The following is a 17,328-nucleotide window of genomic DNA, read 5'->3' as shown; positions in this document are numbered from 1 at the left end:
TAAAAACCTCTTGCGCATACAGACAGGTTCATTCTGACATTGGGATTTCTATTCTTTATACTGGGAAGGTAACCTGATAGGGTGACAAGTGAGCATGTTATGACTACTGTGTTATTGTTGACATAATTGAGCTTTAAATGAAAATGTAATATAAGATTCATCTCACGGAAATAAGTTTTAACCAATAAAAATTGTGTACCGTTTAAGAAATAATCAAGTTTGTATTCTCACTCTCCACAACCTGTCACTTTTCATGCTCTTTTCAATGCTGCGATCTGGGTCCGATTTTGATTGACAGGTAGGTCTAATATGTCTTTTAGGGGTACTTTCTTAGCAGATGCTTTTAGAGCTAACTCAAACACTGTCTCTGTCAGACAGCCTGCATGCAGAGAAACAGGATTTCCACCAGTGAGTGAGGTCCAATAAATCTTCTAGGCAAAGGGTGCAACTCCCCCCCCCCAAGCATATATTTAACTAAACTTTCAATCAAAAACTGACTACACCTACTGCATGAAGAGAGACTGGTTGTTCAAATGGTGAGTGAAGAGTCACTTGATTATTTCATAAACTCGACTTTCTTTAATTGACTGTATTTAGAAAGCTTCTTATTTCAGCGAGATGAAGCTTCTATTTAAATAAAATTTTCACAATAGATCCCCTTTAATTATGGGTACATAGTGGTTCATATTTATTCTCCAAGAGGTCTGTGCATTAAGAGGTTGATGAAAGTTGTTCTGCAAGAGTGAAGATAGCCTTAAATCTTAGCTTTAAGCCTTTGGTTGCTGGTGCAAGTTAACCTGTGTTTTGGAGGGTAAAGATAAACTGCATGGAAAATAGTTCCCTCTGTAAGTTGCTAATGAGTTTGAGAGCACAAAGGGTTCAGTGCCAGTAATGCCCCATTCGCTTAAGATATGTATCCTCACAGTGTTTGGCCTCAGGCAGTAATGGCAAAACTTGGCTTCAATCAAGCGGAAAAAAAGCTTGGAGCCTTTAGAAGCTCTCAGAATGTAAAAAGTAGAGAGAGGATCACAGTTTTTGCCTTTGTGTGCTTGTAACAAAGACTGACATTCTCATGGAATACAAACTTTTGAACAGATTCTTCTTTTTGATTCTGATCTTGAGATGCACCGCAATGGTCTCTACAGTTCCAGGTATGGAAAGGATATGCCTCAAGCCATAGTCAGAACTAAAAGGCAATGGTTACACCCAAACCATATTATAAAGATATGGTGGTATCTGTTCTTCGTGTTTATTAGAAACCTTTGTGTGATTTTGCCAATGTTCCCTCTAAGCTGTTAGCTGGTGTATTGGCTCAGACCCACCCACTATGCCGCAAGCACAGTGTGTGGAAAACATGTACACAGTAAATTATAAGAACCTGTGGCAGGTGCTTTTTGATGTCACTATATACTGACGTCCAAACACAGAAATATAAGATAAATATATTAAAAAAGAATTTGGTGGGGGAGGGTTAAATAATAATATCGCAAATAATGCTTCCTTAGCTTTGATTTGTCAACTCTAAGAGCCTTACTATTGGTTATTTTAAGGTTCTACATTTTTGTACATTTTCCCTGCCATTTGTTTCAGTTTTTTACATATATTAAGTTTTAAAATGTATCTGAAGATATGAAATGAATATCTGCAGTATGGAAGTTGTTAGTTATATGTTATTACCTTATAAATAGTGTGCTCATATCTTTATATTTCATAACAGAGGGCAAATTCTGCTCTGTACAACTTACAGTTTGTTACTAGTGATTCTGCTGCTCATGGTTGCTGGGGAGGTCTCCTTGTATGATTGCTTAGGCTTTATCAATAGGGAGAATGTTCCTAATTTGCTTCCAGCAGTACAGATATAGTACAGTATGGGACCTATTATCCAGAATGCTGGGGCTTTCCGGATAACGGGTCTTTCCTTAATTTGGATCTTCACACTTTAAGATTACTAGAAAATCATGTAAACATTAAATAACCCAATAGGCTGGTTTTGCTTCTAATAAGGATGAATTATATCTTAGTTTGGATCAAGTACAAGTACTGTTTTATTATTACAGAGAAAAAGGAAATTATTTTAAAAAATTTGGATTATTTTATTATAATGGAGTCTATGGGAGACAGCCTTTCCGTAATTGGGAACTTTCTGGATAACAGGTTTCCGGATAACGGATCCTATATATGAATTACCAAATACATCTGCTTTCTCTTCCACGGCTGCTGATATGTGGATACACTATTAGTGACATCTTAGACTGTTTAACTAAGGAAACATCATGTGCTTAGTAATCACGTGCTGTGATGTTTCAGATGATGAATGTCCAGATGCCCTTCCGGCTCATGAAAACTGTGAATATGATGAAGTTTGTGAAGATGCTTCCTGCAAGTACAATGAATATGTTACCTGTCATCTGAATCGTTGTGGGACCTGTGAAGCTGTTTATAGCGGATATGACAACATGACTGTCAACTGCAACCAGTGTGAGTACCATAGACCAGGGAAAATTAAAATTGAATATAAGCTTCATCATACTGAAATAAGAAACTTTTTAAATACAATCAATTAAATAATGTGCATCGTTTCTGAAATAATCAATTTATCTTCACTGTCCCTCTCTCAGCATCTGTTTCTCTTCATTCTGTCTTCATGCAGCAATTGGGTGTCAGATAATCATTGACAGTTATATGCAATATATCTTTTAGGGGGGTGACTACCTTTTCATATCAGATAATATATTAGAGCTCATTCACTGATTCCAGTACAAACAAAATCGAACAAAATAAATGCCTTTTGCACAAATTCTGCATGTAGGGAGATGTGATGTCTGGTGTTTTTAATAGAGTGAGCTCTAATACATCTTCTAGGCAAAAGGAGCCCCCCATAAGATATATTAAATCTAACTGTCAATTAATATCTGACACCCAACTGCTGGGAGAGGGATAGTGAAGATAAACTTGATTATTTCAGAAACAATGCAGAATATTTGATTGTATTTAGAAAACTTCTTGTTTCAGTATGCTGAAGCTTATATTAAAATTTCTATTTTGGTGATAGTTCCCCTTTAAAGTCCCCCCAAGCAACCTTATTGGTTGAAACTCTGGCAAATTGATCTGGGGTCTCTTTTCTTTTGACTGCGAGGACTTATCTCTTACTTTTCAGTGACTCCAAAATGTCGCCTAATGCACCTTGAGATGCTTCATAAGAGCAGAAATGGAAGAAGCCACCCAGGAAGGGATAGACTTGAGGTTGACAACGTATATGACCCTGAGTGTGAAGAGAATGGAGCATTCAAGGCCAAGCAATGTGATGAAGACTCAAATCAGTGCTGGTGCGTGGACAGTGCTGGTGTGAGAGTAACTGACAAGACAAGCGATGACCCCAAGTGTGAGAAGCTTGTCAGTGTTCAGTAAGTACTAATTACTGGCTTTAAATCCCTGACTATGAAACATGAGAGTATAGTTTATTGCAGAAACACAACAATTTGTCTCTGCAAGTGCAAGGCTATTATTTCATGCTGGTTTACATTTTCCAAGACAAATTATAAGGTAGCTCTCACCCATCTTTTTATTTTAATCTTTCCATTTGTAATAGTGCATCATTTTTTGAGTTATACCCTTCGACCATCAGTTATTAACCCAATCACCCCAAATGTAAGTTTAGAGTGGTACATGTTATGCAAGAGCCAAGTAATAATTAGGAAATGTTCCATGTTGGGAAGCTTCTTATAAAAGATGAATATTTGTGGCCCAACTGAATACTTGTCTAAAAGTCTCAATGGTTGTGCTGGCAATATGTTTATAGCTATATATACAGGTACAGGTTAATCAGGGCGAGAATAGGGGTAGGTAGCAGAGGCAGCAGCCTTGGGCACAAGGGGGAAGGCTGCAATTCCAAAGAGAGAAGTTAGAGAAGAGTGTTTGTGAGAGCATCTAGAGGGGGGAAGAACAAACTAATGAACAAGCAGCACTATAGCGTGGGGTGGATGGGTGACTGCTTTTGTGAGTGACCAGGACTTGAGTGAGAGCATGGGGGGAAGCAGGAGATTGGTGGGGACTGGGCCAAGTAGCATTGCCTTGGGCACACATTTATAAACAAGTGAATAGAGGAACAGCAATAGGATGGCAAAAGTATTGCAGCCTACTAGCACCCAAAAGCAAGTATATATGGAGCAAAACTTTTGAAGAAGCAAACGCTGCAACTGTTAAAGGGCTCAGTGGGACACTGATTGATAAGCAGTTTCATTATATGTTTATAAACAAACCCTCATATTTAATAAAATGCTTTTCTTAGATGGAGTAACCCATAGCAACTAATAAGATGTTGCTTTTAAACAGGTGACCAGTAAATGCTACGTCCTGGCTGGTTACTATAGGTGTCTGCACCTGTAGCAAACGTTCCACTTTTCATTGCATAAACTCCAACAAATGTTCTGCTCAAAGTAATGGTTTTGCTTTTGCTTTACACACAAGACAGTTCAGTCAGAGTTCTGTCGCAAGAAGTGCCAGATAGTATTAGCACTCAAAGTCACCCATGCTATTTAAATTGAGTGAGATTATCACAAGGCTAACGATGATTAAATGGGTCAGCTATGTAGTATAGGTTGATCATTGATGGAGGTTTTCCTTTGTCTCAGCCTGATCCAGATAGATTTCATCTTTAAAGCTGAGTTTGCACTTCTGAAGGGAAGAGAAGAGGAGCTGCACAGGTCAGTGACCATATCCTTGTCTTGCAACCTGATCTACACAGACAGGCCCATCTCAGTATACAGGCCCATGATTATAACAATCTCTTGCCAATAGGTAGAAAAGCAAGCGCAGCAATGTTCACTGACCAGTCCCTGCAACACTCCTACACTAGATCCTTTTCACTTTGCAGGGCAGAGACATTTTCTGGATTCCTCCATCTTCGCATTACAAATCTCTCCATTGGCACAGCCTAAAACTGACACAAACTCAGCACTGGTCAGAGACTGGCATAACTGTGAAAGTATATTGTACAAGCTGCCATGACTCCAACCAGTGGTGTAACTAGATATTACTGGGCCCCACAGCAAATTATTTTTCGGAAACCTGTCTCTTAAAATGTTGGTTAATATTTTAAAATTACTTATTCTTTGTTTCTTTAGGATCCTATTCAGTAAGGTGTCCCCCTACATCATGAAAATACCACAGATTTTGCAAATAAACGTGAGTTATACATGTTTATAAAATACGTATGTTTCCATTACACGTGACCTTCATAGTGACCATAGCATTTATACAAGCTTCTGTGAATAGGAGTTTAGAGTCACCGTGATTTGCTGGTACACAGACACAACACCCTCATTTACAATAATCACTAGAGTAGCCATTAATTTTAAATGTTTTATATGTATGAGGAGTTTTGTAACAGGTCTCTGAGCCTCTCCTAACCTTCTGTATAAGAATGAACCGAATGCTTCAAGAGCACTACTTTATTCAGATAAGCAGTTTTGTCCCGTTTGCTACTCTGAAAAAAGTGTATTACTTTACAGAGAATGTTGGCCGGGTCACTTTGGTTATAATGGATGTAGTATGGTATATGGATAGGAACACTTTTAATGTCATGAATGAAATGTAAACGAGTAGTCCATACCTGATTTGATCTTTGATTGTTACATCTATGTATTCAAAACTGTACACTCTACACGAAAGTATTTATCATTCTTATCTGTCTGTCCTGGCTATATTACTAATGAAGATTCACGAAATGACATATGAAATTACTATGAAGTTATTCTGTCCAAATGGAACCAAGGAACCTGTTGACATCGCCACAGTAGCATACTATATTGAACGGGATGTAAGTGTGAAACCTCTTTTCCTCTTTAAGTTTTAGGATACTTCTGCAACCTGCTGCCAATTTCCAAACCTGAATAAACTGTAGCCTAAAACACAATGGTAAAGAGTATGTAGTAGTTATCACTAGTCAAATGCTGGAACATAGAGATAGGGCAGGGCTGTCATGGCCAGAGAAGGGCTGCAAGTACACTATGTTACTAAGTTACTGTACTTAACCGCGAATTGACATATTTTCTCCCAAGCATAGTTTTCACCTAATGAGCCTAAATGTGGCTGAACCACTAAGGAAAACACATGCTTGACCAACCTTTAATCTGTGCTTTGTTCCCCTCTGCTTTCCATTATACCATAAATCACAGTGACGGACGTCTTTGCGGCTATTAATTCTTTTTACATTACTTTATCTCTGCCAACAGCTGAAACAGAATAAATTTACTTTGCCACTGGATGGTCGTAACATTGAAGTGGACAGAGATTCAATTCGGGTTCTGTTCTTTGACAATGAACCTCCCCGTATTAATATGAAGACCATATCTCCTGGATTTGCTGCAATTATCATAATCATTGCCCTGGCAATTCTTACAGGAATAGCAGTTTTTGTAAGTAATACTTGGGGAGGGTGCAGAACAGAGGCATTCAATGTGCCTTAATAAAGGGCAAGGTCAACCTCAACCCTACTGTAACCAGCAATTACTTATATTATCACATTTGCATAAAAGTCTAGGGATAACTGATGTCACTAAACTTGCACTCTACACTTATCAGTCTTCAGTTTGCACCTTAAGGCCACTATACATGCCACCATTCATTAAAATGCATGTTCAAACTCCATTTGTCTTTGCCACGCAGGTCGTTGTCCAGAGAAGGGCACAACAAGAACGTGTGCAGTTTGAAGTGATTGAGGTGAGCCATTTGATTTTAGAAAAACAATAGCAAAATGTACCACAAAGAAGTAAGAGGAATTTGGCGTTTTCTCGAAGTATGAATACATAATTTCTTTTCACTCTACCAGGACAACTTTCTACAGATTTGTCCCTTTTAACCAACTTTACAACAGTGTGTGTCTTCACCTAGTCTGTCATAAATAAGTGATTTAATACATCACACAATACAGCTCGTGATAAGTTAAAGCAAAGCTTAGATATAATGCAAAGCTAATGAATGCTGCTCTAATGGTTTTATTGGTTTTCCTCCACCCAGGGACAGGAGTTGGAAGACTATAATCTGGCCCAGCGGGAAAGTCTGCGTTACTATTATTATTAAAAAATAAAACAGGATATTTTTACATTTTCCATTCTTGTTTTTTTTTTTTGTGTCCCAGTATGAGCATGAAGCTAACAGAAAAAAAAACCCACTAAGCAGTTAAAGAAGCATTTTTATTTTGAAAATGCACATATTTAACAGCTGCCTGAAGCCACTTAGGCCAATACAGACTGAGATCTTACACAAGGCATAACGAATCTTGGCCACTGAGTATTCTAAAGGAAACATATCATCCTTCTTCTCAATGTACACAAACCCACATACTTTCCATTTTGTAACAGGGGGAGAGGGATGTAAATAAAGGAAAACCCGCTAAAGATACAGCCCCTCTGGGGTGCCCTCTTGCTTTTTATAGAGGACATTCTCTTTTGATTTCTTGAAGTCTTCATTGGTGACTTTCATTCTACGCTCTCTTAATGCCATCAGACCAGCTTCAGTGCAAATGGCCTGCAAAAAAACATGGGTTTATTGTCAATTAAAGAAAGTGGAAACCATATTTTAATTGATTCAAGAAAAAGTGAAGACACATAATATAAACCTGGTAATGTCACTGATCTACAGGTCATGTCACTGATCTACATACATAAGCTTGCAATATGCCAACAGCAGGAGCAGTAAAAGGAGAATTCGAGTTTGCTTTTTGTTCACGTTTTAAGAAAAAACACAGCGCCCCCCCCAGAACAAATTTGTGTTTGAGAATATTCTTTGGAACCACAAATAGTCTGCATTGATTAATGAAAAAAACAGCAAAAGGTTGTTAGAAATAACTTGGCAAGTAAAAGTAAGGGAGGTTCAACAGAAGTCAATGGGAATTGTCTCTAACAACTTTATTTTCCCAGTTCATTGAAACATTCAAGTTTTTAACCTCTTCAAAAATGAACTAAAAATGATTCTTGCTGGTATTTGACTTTCTGTTAGAAAACGTGCGTGGGAATATTCAGTCCTATTTTTTATTACAGAAGCTAGAAAAAGAAGGTGCGCAAATGTTGGCGATTTTATTTCTTGATCTCGAAATTTAGTAAATTGGCCTCCTAATGTTTGGGGAACTTTTACCTTTATATCTGCTCCAGAGAGGTCATCTTTTGCCAAAATCAAATCATCCAATGTGACATCAGTAGCTAATGTCATTCGGCTGGTATGAATTTGGAAAATTCTTTTCTTTGTCTTCTCATCAGGCAATGGGAACTCAATCTTCCTATCGATTCTGCCTGAATTATAAAATAAATAAAATTGTTAGCATTTTAATTTTCTTTAGTCACTTACCTTAAAATGAACAAAAGCATGCAGTTTTGAAATTTCTGAACATATTCATACAGCACCACCATATTCTGCAGTGCTGTACAATAAAAGAATAGACATCAAACACACAGATTACATACAAATAATTGACAAATGCTAGGTAAACAGGGCCTTGCTCAAAACTTACAATTGCACATATATAGCTTTTATGGTAATATATTGTATGTGGCATACACATTTACTGCTGGATGAGAATGTAAATATGGAAATTACTACATGTATTTTGTCAACTAAAAAATGCAATTCTAGGCAACTTTTCTTTATGCAAGGACTATAAATTTTCAATTATTTGCAAAAATCACTATTTGGTTATCCTTTCTTCAGTCTGGGTCCGACTCTTAAAGGACAAGGAAAGCCCAGTAAACATGTCATCTTATATGAAATTAATTACTGTAATACGCTTTGCAGCACTCTGGAATTCGGCTCAAATCATATCCGTTTCCTAGCAGTACCACAATCCATCCAAAAATAGGGCAGAGTTGTCACATCGCAACTTCCCATAAACAAGACTGCGATTCTGCGCAATGAACTCGCTCAGGAAACCGGAGCATGTGCAGAGGCTAGATCAGGCTTACCAATCCAGAATCTGGCTTTCATAGCAAGGCTCGGTTTGTCAGAAAGCAAATACAGGACTGAATGACGCTGCGGGGACAAGTCATAGTGGCACATGTGTACAAACAGCACATATACCATACTGGCGACCGTGAGGAAAGAGTGATGGCGCAGTAAATTACACTAGCAGTGAAGTTTTTTATATGGCAGTAAATGAAGGATGGGCTGCGGAAAAATAATTACGGTAAGCGACTAAGAACAACAGGGGGGGGGACTATCGGGTAGGGACACTCAGAAGTATATGGTTGCCTTGTCCTTTAAACAATGTAAAAGGAATCAAAACTGGTTATTCAATAAGCTGGTTTCCAACCTTGTTTCAGGGGTCAAAGCAATAAGTGAAGTGAATTGATATGCATAATCAATGTTCGCTAGTGGCTTCGATTTTCTTAAATTAGGCAAAATATTTTTTTGGGTGAAGAACCCCTTTAAAGATTATATGAAGAAGTGCATCATAAAATGGAATATATTCAAATATAAAATGTTACCTAATAAAAGCTAATGTAATCTTGAGCAGCTTTAAATACATTTAACATTGTACATTAAGTGCGCATTTCAATTGTTTTAATGGGATTTCCAGAGCGGATGGGCAGGTGGACACACTCATACCAAGAGGGAAGACATATTAGTAAGTCTGTTCTTTTCTACATGCCTGCAGAAATTCAGTGGAAAAGTTTAATTCTGTGGTCCCCTTCTAGAATTATTGGGTTACAGAGCAAAGTACAAAAGAAGTGGTAGATAAATATACACATACTCCTCTTTCTGAAGAGAAGCTAAGGGTGCTGTAAGAAGAAACAAAACAAAAATATTCAAGATAGCAACAATGGAGGTGGCTATAAAGCTCTATATAACTTTTACACAACATTTGTGTGCAGTGCTTAATGTGCTTTTAATCATAATATCCCCCCTCCCAAACTGGTAGTGCACACGTTTATAATAAATAGGGTATTTACATTTTTTAACAGTGTAATCTTCATTCTGTTGACAGGACAAATATCCTGGTGCTTATCATGCAGGACAACCTAATGTATGATTGGTATTTGCTTAATTGCATGCAATTGCAATCCACTAATTCTGGTAAGAAAAGTGGGCACAGTGAAAGCGTCATTAATACCTGGTCTGATCAGTGCTGGGTCCAGTGTTTCTATCCTATTTGTTGCCATAATGACTTTGACATCTCCCCGTGAATCAAACCCATCCAACTGATTGAGAAGCTCTAACATTGTTCTCTGGATTTCTCGCTCCCCACCAGAATTGGAATCATATCTGTATGAAACGGACAAAAAAAATCCATAAAGCAATGCCACTTGATTTGGAATAAATATGCTATAAAATCTTTTACATAAAAAGTTACATAATATACTTTTACGTGAATAATAAATATTTCTATGTATTTATTTTAGGCATTAAATGGACTAGAAAAGGATCACAAAATTACATAAATAAACCCTGTTATAAAGTATAAGGCCCTTGCAGTCACCCTGCTTAAAATATATATTTTTTTAAATATATCAAATCACTATGTTGCAGAGGCACAATTAAAGGTTGACATAAGTAAAAAATAAACTTTATAACTACCTCTTTGTACCAATTGCATCAATCTCATCAATAAACACAATGGAGGGCGCATGTTCCTCAGCTACTCTGAACAGCTCTCGGACAAGTTTGGGGCCATCTCCTAGGTATTTCTGAATAAGTTCTGAGCCCACAACTCTGAGAAATGTGGCAGAGGTCTGATTTGCAACTGCTTTGGCCAACAATGTTTTACCTGTAAGGTAACAGAAACGAACTTGAAATCTCTTGGACAAATGACTCTGTAATTACAAATCAGCAAAGCATTAGTCTGTACATACACACAGTATCCTATAAACACTGTACCTGTGCCAGGTGCTCCATACAGAATGACTCCTTTTGGAGGTTTTATGCCCATCTCCTCATAATATTCTGGGTGAGTTAGGGGAAGTTCCACAGATTCCTTTAAGATAAATTACAAAGTGCAGACAATGGCTTAAAAGCAACAAGTTTATTATATCCATAGAATAAGCGCACAATCACTCTCTTCCCATTGTTATTATAATAACCAAATAAAAATAACTATCCCTAAATTTAAAGGGATTGTAATCAAAGAAATGTCGCTACAGAAACCTCTATAAAATACATAAGAGGTTAAAGCTGGCCATAGACACAAAGATAAAGTTGTACGAAACGTTTTTTCAGACAGACAAATATGTTCTATTTTGAGCATAAAGTTAGCAACAATAGTACAGTAAACAAGACAAAATCCCAAATGCTTCTATTGAAAGAGTAACAATGCTGCACCTTGATTTCTTGAATTTGGTTGTCAAGCCCTCCAATATCTGCGTAGGTCTCCTGAGGAGCTTTTTCCACTTTCATCACGGTTACTAATGGATCTGTGTCATCCATGAGTACCCCAATCACGGCATGCACCTGAATAGAGACCAGAATGAATAAACTGGACTGCAACCTGTAACCATTACCAAGAATCATAAAATAATGTTTTTGGGAAATGGTTAAAATCCTTTCCAAAGTCTGTACACAATGGAGTATACAGCTTCTTTATGAATGGATAACATGAGACTGATAACCTACAGTCTTGTCAAGAATGATACAAAAGGTTAAATACAGCAGGATGAACGCCATATATACACAACATATGAAATAAAAAACTGCTTTAAGAGCAGCTATTAGGACCAGTAGCCCAGACACCTGTGCATTCAGCCAACACAAAACAAAGCCAGTTACAGTGCTAAGGTAACATTTGTAGTCTGGAGCAAACAGATACATCCAAGCCTGAATCTTACTAGGGGACCCAAGCTCAAAATAATATCTTTAGTGCGGTAGTAGGGGTATAACTTCTTGTAGTCATGAGGAAACAGAAGGCAAAGCCAATCCAATGCAGAATTATGTTTTCTTGGCATAAGATAACTAAAGGCAATCGTAGCTTAGTTTTTAAGGAAAGGCTTTTACATACAAATACTTATATACTTGCCACCTTAACATGAAATCAACTTACTTTGTGGTTTAATAAAACGGAACATCCTGGTTCAAGCAGGTCCTTATCCACAAAGGAGAGAATACTGACATAATGCTCAGATCCCACTGAAGTAGATACAATGGCATGGTTATCATCAATTATCTCCTCAAGAGTACCAACTGACATGGGAGTTCCTCTCAGATCATCTACTTTTGATCGTTCCTCCTGCAAACCATATGAGAAAAAAAGATCATTATTTAGTGAGGTACAAAACAGCCATATTATTACAGCACATTCTGCTCATCTTATATTTTAAGAAAAATCTATACACGGGTTGTCCAACAGGGGTTCTTGGGCTGGATGTTACCTTCCAAATGATCTTTATGGCCCCTGCCTACCCGAGACTTGTTGACCTTTATGGAATAGTGATCTATTTAGTAATTGTTACAGTGTATAACTGACCCATTGGAAAGGGATGCAAGAAGGTGCTAAACATTAACATTCCTTGCAATTTGCCACCTATTATACCAACATAAGAACTGATATCATGAAGCACTTACCTCCTGCTTCTCCTCAAGAGGCTTCATTTGTTCTTGGTTTCTGATGAATTCTTCTTCCATTAGAAGATAATCTTTAATCCTCTCCAACTTCAGTAACTTCAGCCTACACTGTGTATGTGGTGTTACTGTAAGAAAGCCATTACATATGAGCAAAATGTTCTGCTGAATTCACCAATTACTAAATCAACTGAAGACAAAAGTGGATTCTGATCGGCAGATTTCAAATGTTTGTTTTATTTTAACATTTACACAAATTTGTTAGCTACACTCTTAATTTGCACAGCGTGAAGTTTTTTTTTATTCCATATAACTATAAATACACATCTAGGGAAAGTGCTGGGGCAGAAACCTGCACCCACCCTCAAACATACACTCATATCAGTATTCTACAGGGTACAGAGACATGATGCCTCCTAAATTGTAAAACAGGTTTATTCCTGCAGACTCATCACAGGATTACTAATGTAACAAAGCCATTTACGGTGTAATGAAACATATTATTACTGATAATTTGCTATATCTCATCCAGTTACAAGCACTGCACATTTATTCAACTAGGAAAATATAATTTTATTATTTACAACAGTGCTTTCCAACTGGCAGCCCACGGCCCCCACATTAAAGTTTGGCTGCTGTGACTGCATACCTTGTGTCAGCTTGTATACATGTACTGAGAATAACTGGCTCCTGCCTTCCCTACTGCGCTAGTGTGTGCCATACTCTGCTTACAATATGCTCTGTGTGTGCGCCATACTCTGTTTACAATATGCTCTGTGTGTGCCATACTCTGCCTGCCCTATGTTTTGTATGTGAGCCATACTCTGCCTGCCCTATGCTCCCCGTCTGTGCCATACTCTGCCTGCCCTATGCTCGGTGTGTGCCATACTCTGCCTGCGTGTGCCATACTCTGTCTGCCCTATACTCACTGTGTGCCATACTCTGCCTGCCCTATGCTGCCTGTGTGTGCCATACTCTGCCTGCCCTATGCTGCCTGTGTGTGCCATATTCTGCCTACCCTATGTTCCCTGTGTGTGCCATACTGTACCTGCCCTATACTCTGTATGTGTGAGCCATACTCTGCCTTCCCTGTGCTCCCTGTGTGTGTGCCATATTCTGCCTGCCCTATACTCCATTCTGGACCCCAATACTACAGAAGTTGAACAGCATTGAGCTACAATATGGTGTTGGCTTATGCATGTCATTGAAAATGCACATGAGCATTTTCCGGTTAAATTCCGCCCATATGTGAGAAAACTGCATCATGTGCCATTACCCTTATAGTTTATGATTTTGTATACATATTAAAACAAAACTGAATTCTGCAGGAACTAAGCAAATTTGTACTGAATTATCGACATACTTCCACTTACCAAGAGGAAGTTTACTGGCAGCATCTGGCCCCTTTGTTTTCTTTTTCTTCTTGCCCACTCTAGTTGGTACAGGTGGTTCATATTTCTTCTTCTTATCCTTTCAGGTGCAAAATTGCAAAACAGTTTTAGCACTAGTTTTGGAGAACAAATTGGGAACATAGTAATATCATAAATTTAGCAGCATTGAGCAGTTCTGGATGGATGGATAATATAACATATCTTTTAGTCAAAATAGACTTATTGTCGAACACATAAAATAGTCTATTTAATAGACTTTACTTGTTTAAGGGCCAGCATCACCATAAAGTAAAATATCCAAAGAAAGAAATCCAGTAGCACACTGTAATTGTTGCAAAATCCGTGGTGAATTTATTTAGCCCATATATGAACAGACAAGGGCAACGTTTTGGGTCTCACTGGACCCTTTATCAAGCCTTGATAATCAGGCCTGATAAAGGGTCCAGTGAGACCCGAAACGTTGCCCTGGGCTAAATAAATTCACCATGGATTTTGCAACAATTAAAGTGTGCTACTGGATTTCTTTCTTTGGATATTGCAATTGACCCAAAAAGAAGACAAGGGTCTCCCAGTTTAGCACCTGAAACCAATATTGGTCTTAATGAAGGTAGAGCATTCCTAATTACTTCTACATAAAGTAAAATATTTGAATTACATTTAACGGTTATATTGGTTTGTCCAGCACTATCAAATATTATAATTCTTGGTGCGTATCTTAATTTAAGATTCATCCTATAAGTTTACAGAGACTCATTAAAGGGGTTGTTCACCTTTGAGATAACTTTTAGTATAACATAGAGAGTGATATTGTAAGAAAATTTGCAATTTGTTTTCATTTTTTATTATTGAAGATTTTTGAGTTATTTAGCTTTTTATTCAGCAGCTCTTCAATTTGGTAACTAGGGTCCAAATTACCCTAGCAACCATGCTTTGATTTGAATAATAGACTGGAATATGAATAGGAGAGGGTCTGAATGGAAGAATCAGTAAAAAGTAACAATAACAATACATTTGTAGCCTTACAGAGCATGTTTTTAGAAGAGAGTCAGCGACACCCATTTGAAAGCTAAAAAAAATAATGAAAACCAATTGAAAATTTGCTTAGAATTGGCCGTTCTATAACATAATAAACGTTAACTTAAAGGTGAACCTCCCCTTTAATAACATCTGACTTGACATCTGTATTTCTACTTAAAGTGGTTGTTCACTTTTCAAACAGTTCAGTTGTTTTCAAATTGTTCAGTAGAAATAAAGACTTTTTTTCAATAGCTTAAATCGAAGTTTACTGTTTCAGTTTCTTGTGTATCAATCTGGCACAATCCAGGCGCAGATTCTGAACTGTTATGATTTGCTACATTAATTGATACATTTCTCATAAGCAACTGTAGAATATTAGCAACTATTGTATCAATTATAACAGCTGCCTTTAAAGGGGTTTAATCAATCACGTTTAATCAAACTACATATATAGTTTTTTGAAAAAAAAACTGCAGGTTTTAAAAAATCCCTTACTTTGTCAAATGGGTTCTTTCACTGAGGGAGTCCATACAGTGACTATAACAGTCACTATAATAAAAATGAATACTTGCAGGAGGCCACTTACCTTGTCATCTTTTTTACCACCTCCTGGGCCATGTCCACCACTCTGACTCTGACCCTGAAAGAAAAGGAAATAACATCATACACTTACGTTAAATAAGAACCCACACTTTCATTTAAACATGGTTCCACCACATATATATATATATAAGGCTGCTTCATTTATTTTGCTTGATCCTTAATAGGTCAGATAAACGAAAAAATAAAATAATGTAAGGCTGTGGTGCATAGCCATCCCTACATAGTTTGGACTCTATGTTAGTTCATTGAAGAGTACAGTATATGTATAAAATGAACTTTACATAATACTGAACACCTCAAGAGCCACAATGATGAAGGGGTCAGAAGGAGAGGCCTGAGAAAAAGGGTTTTAGTAAATCCTAAATCAAGACTTAGTGAATGTGTTATTGCCTGTTTCAGGACCTTGATCCCAAGTTGAGGTACTTTAGGAGCACAAGATACTTAGCAAGCAACTAGGCTATAACTCTTCTGAATAGTACTGCAGCCTGCCTGAGAACATTTCCTGTAGCTCCTGAACTTAACATGTTAAAAGGGATACGGTTTGTCTGCTACAACCCAAATTATTGCAAGTAACCCACTGCTGCTGTAATTGTAATATATACTTGTGATAATTATACTCCACTATCACAACCTGTTGCCTGTTTCATACATATGTAATTATTTGTTTAGGAAATGTTGCCTTGGTTTCTGAGTAAAATGCACTGATAGAGTTCCCATATCCCCCCCAACATATTAGTGGCCCATCTCTGGGTCTCCGGGGTATGGAATTTAACCTATATTCTGCTGTAATAAGCCAATATAGTGTTACACTGGCTTAAACTGAGCAGGGCTGGTGCCTGAAAAGAACTAGACATTTGCCTGCTTAATGCTTAGTGTGAAATGCTCATTTGTTCTCATAATGCGAATATATATTTAAACTGTTTTCATTCCATACTGCAATATATTTATATATATTTATATCTGTCTTTCTATATAGGTGCAAATCTGCAAAAATGTAGTTCACTGCCCGGGTGCTGGTCAAATAAAATAAAGTACCGCACTCACTGGGACTTAATACAAAGATATTATTACAAAAAATCCAGCGTTTCGAGCACAGATGGTGCTCTTTCTCAGGGACAAACCACAGGAAGAGCATGTTTTCTTCTTCTTTGTATGAAGTCTCAATGAGTGTTTCCTTCTTTCTCTCTAAATATATTTTTCTTATATAGGCACTGGAAACATATAGACCAATAAATCCCCTTTAATTCATATACTCTGAATGCAACGTTGTGATTTGTGCTGCTTTTTAATTTTACTAAACTCACACTTATACCTGATAAAATATAATAGCTACAATGGAGACTACAGAGAATGCTAGTAAAGCAATAACACAGACTTTTCGTTAGAGGCAGCAGGGAAACTAGAGCCTCAGTGCCAGTACCACTACCATTACATAGGAAGGAATTATTAAGCTCCTAGTTGATAGGGAGGTATTGTAAAAAAAAAAAAAAATGAGCCAAGTCACTGTGCGGCTGTGGAGTCATTGTGTGTATTTAGCGCTTTGTCACGGAGGAGCGGACAGAAAGTAACCAATGCTTCTCTTATTTAGACAACAGCACTGGGTCAAACAAGCTCTTCATTCCCTGATGCCTGTTTTCAGCTCGCCAGCCCCGATAAACGAAAGATGCTCACTCACCATGTCTACTGCTTTCAGCCGGCCGCAGACTCCGGAAGTACGTCAATAAACGGCGTCACAGAAGGGATGAACTTGACAGCCTTAAAATGCGGAAATGCGTCA

General features: G+C 37.6%; 2 protein-coding genes across 2 annotated transcripts; one reads left to right on the top strand and one right to left on the bottom strand.

Annotated features, from left to right (window-relative positions):
* Positions 1 to 1,007: 1,007 nt before the first annotated feature.
* Positions 1,008 to 7,109, top strand: LOC108698708 (epithelial cell adhesion molecule). The gene is made up of 9 exons (XM_018230413.2): positions 1,008 to 1,151; positions 2,308 to 2,478; positions 3,158 to 3,404; positions 4,632 to 4,703; positions 5,124 to 5,184; positions 5,717 to 5,818; positions 6,234 to 6,416; positions 6,667 to 6,720; positions 7,018 to 7,109. The coding sequence occupies exons 1-9, from the start codon at positions 1,073 to 1,075 to the stop codon at positions 7,078 to 7,080; spliced, it is 1,032 nt and encodes a 343-aa protein (XP_018085902.1). The 5' UTR covers positions 1,008 to 1,072; the 3' UTR covers positions 7,081 to 7,109.
* A 70-nt stretch (positions 7,110 to 7,179) lies between these two features.
* Positions 7,180 to 17,259, bottom strand: psmc1.L (proteasome 26S subunit, ATPase 1 L homeolog). The gene is given in 11 exon segments (NM_001087079.2): positions 7,180 to 7,527; positions 8,134 to 8,288; positions 10,103 to 10,254; positions 10,567 to 10,756; positions 10,867 to 10,963; positions 11,308 to 11,436; positions 12,023 to 12,208; positions 12,544 to 12,668; positions 13,914 to 14,010; positions 15,535 to 15,588; positions 17,227 to 17,259. Coding segments are annotated over 11 exon segments (1,323 nt in total). The 5' UTR covers positions 17,230 to 17,259; the 3' UTR covers positions 7,180 to 7,392.
* Between the last annotated feature and the right edge of the window lie 69 nt (positions 17,260 to 17,328).

The sequence above is a fragment of the Xenopus laevis genome, chromosome 8L (assembly GCF_017654675.1).
Source record: "Xenopus laevis strain J_2021 chromosome 8L, Xenopus_laevis_v10.1, whole genome shotgun sequence".
NCBI lineage: Eukaryota > Metazoa > Chordata > Amphibia > Anura > Pipidae > Xenopus > Xenopus laevis.
Note: the sequence above shows the minus strand (reverse complement) of the source record. Positions and strands in the feature narration are given on the sequence as shown.

Excerpts from the sequence above, each read along its gene's own strand:
- LOC108698708 (XM_018230413.2), top strand. The coding sequence starts at position 1,073 with ATGGAATACAAACTTTTGAACAGATTCTTCTTTTTGATTCTGATCTTG. Across the intron at positions 3,405-4,631 it reads GAGAAGCTTGTCAGTGTTCA|CCTGATCCAGATAGATTTCA; the intron begins GTAAGTACTAAT and ends CCTTTGTCTCAG. Across the intron at positions 6,721-7,017 it reads TGCAGTTTGAAGTGATTGAG|GGACAGGAGTTGGAAGACTA; the intron begins GTGAGCCATTTG and ends TCCTCCACCCAG.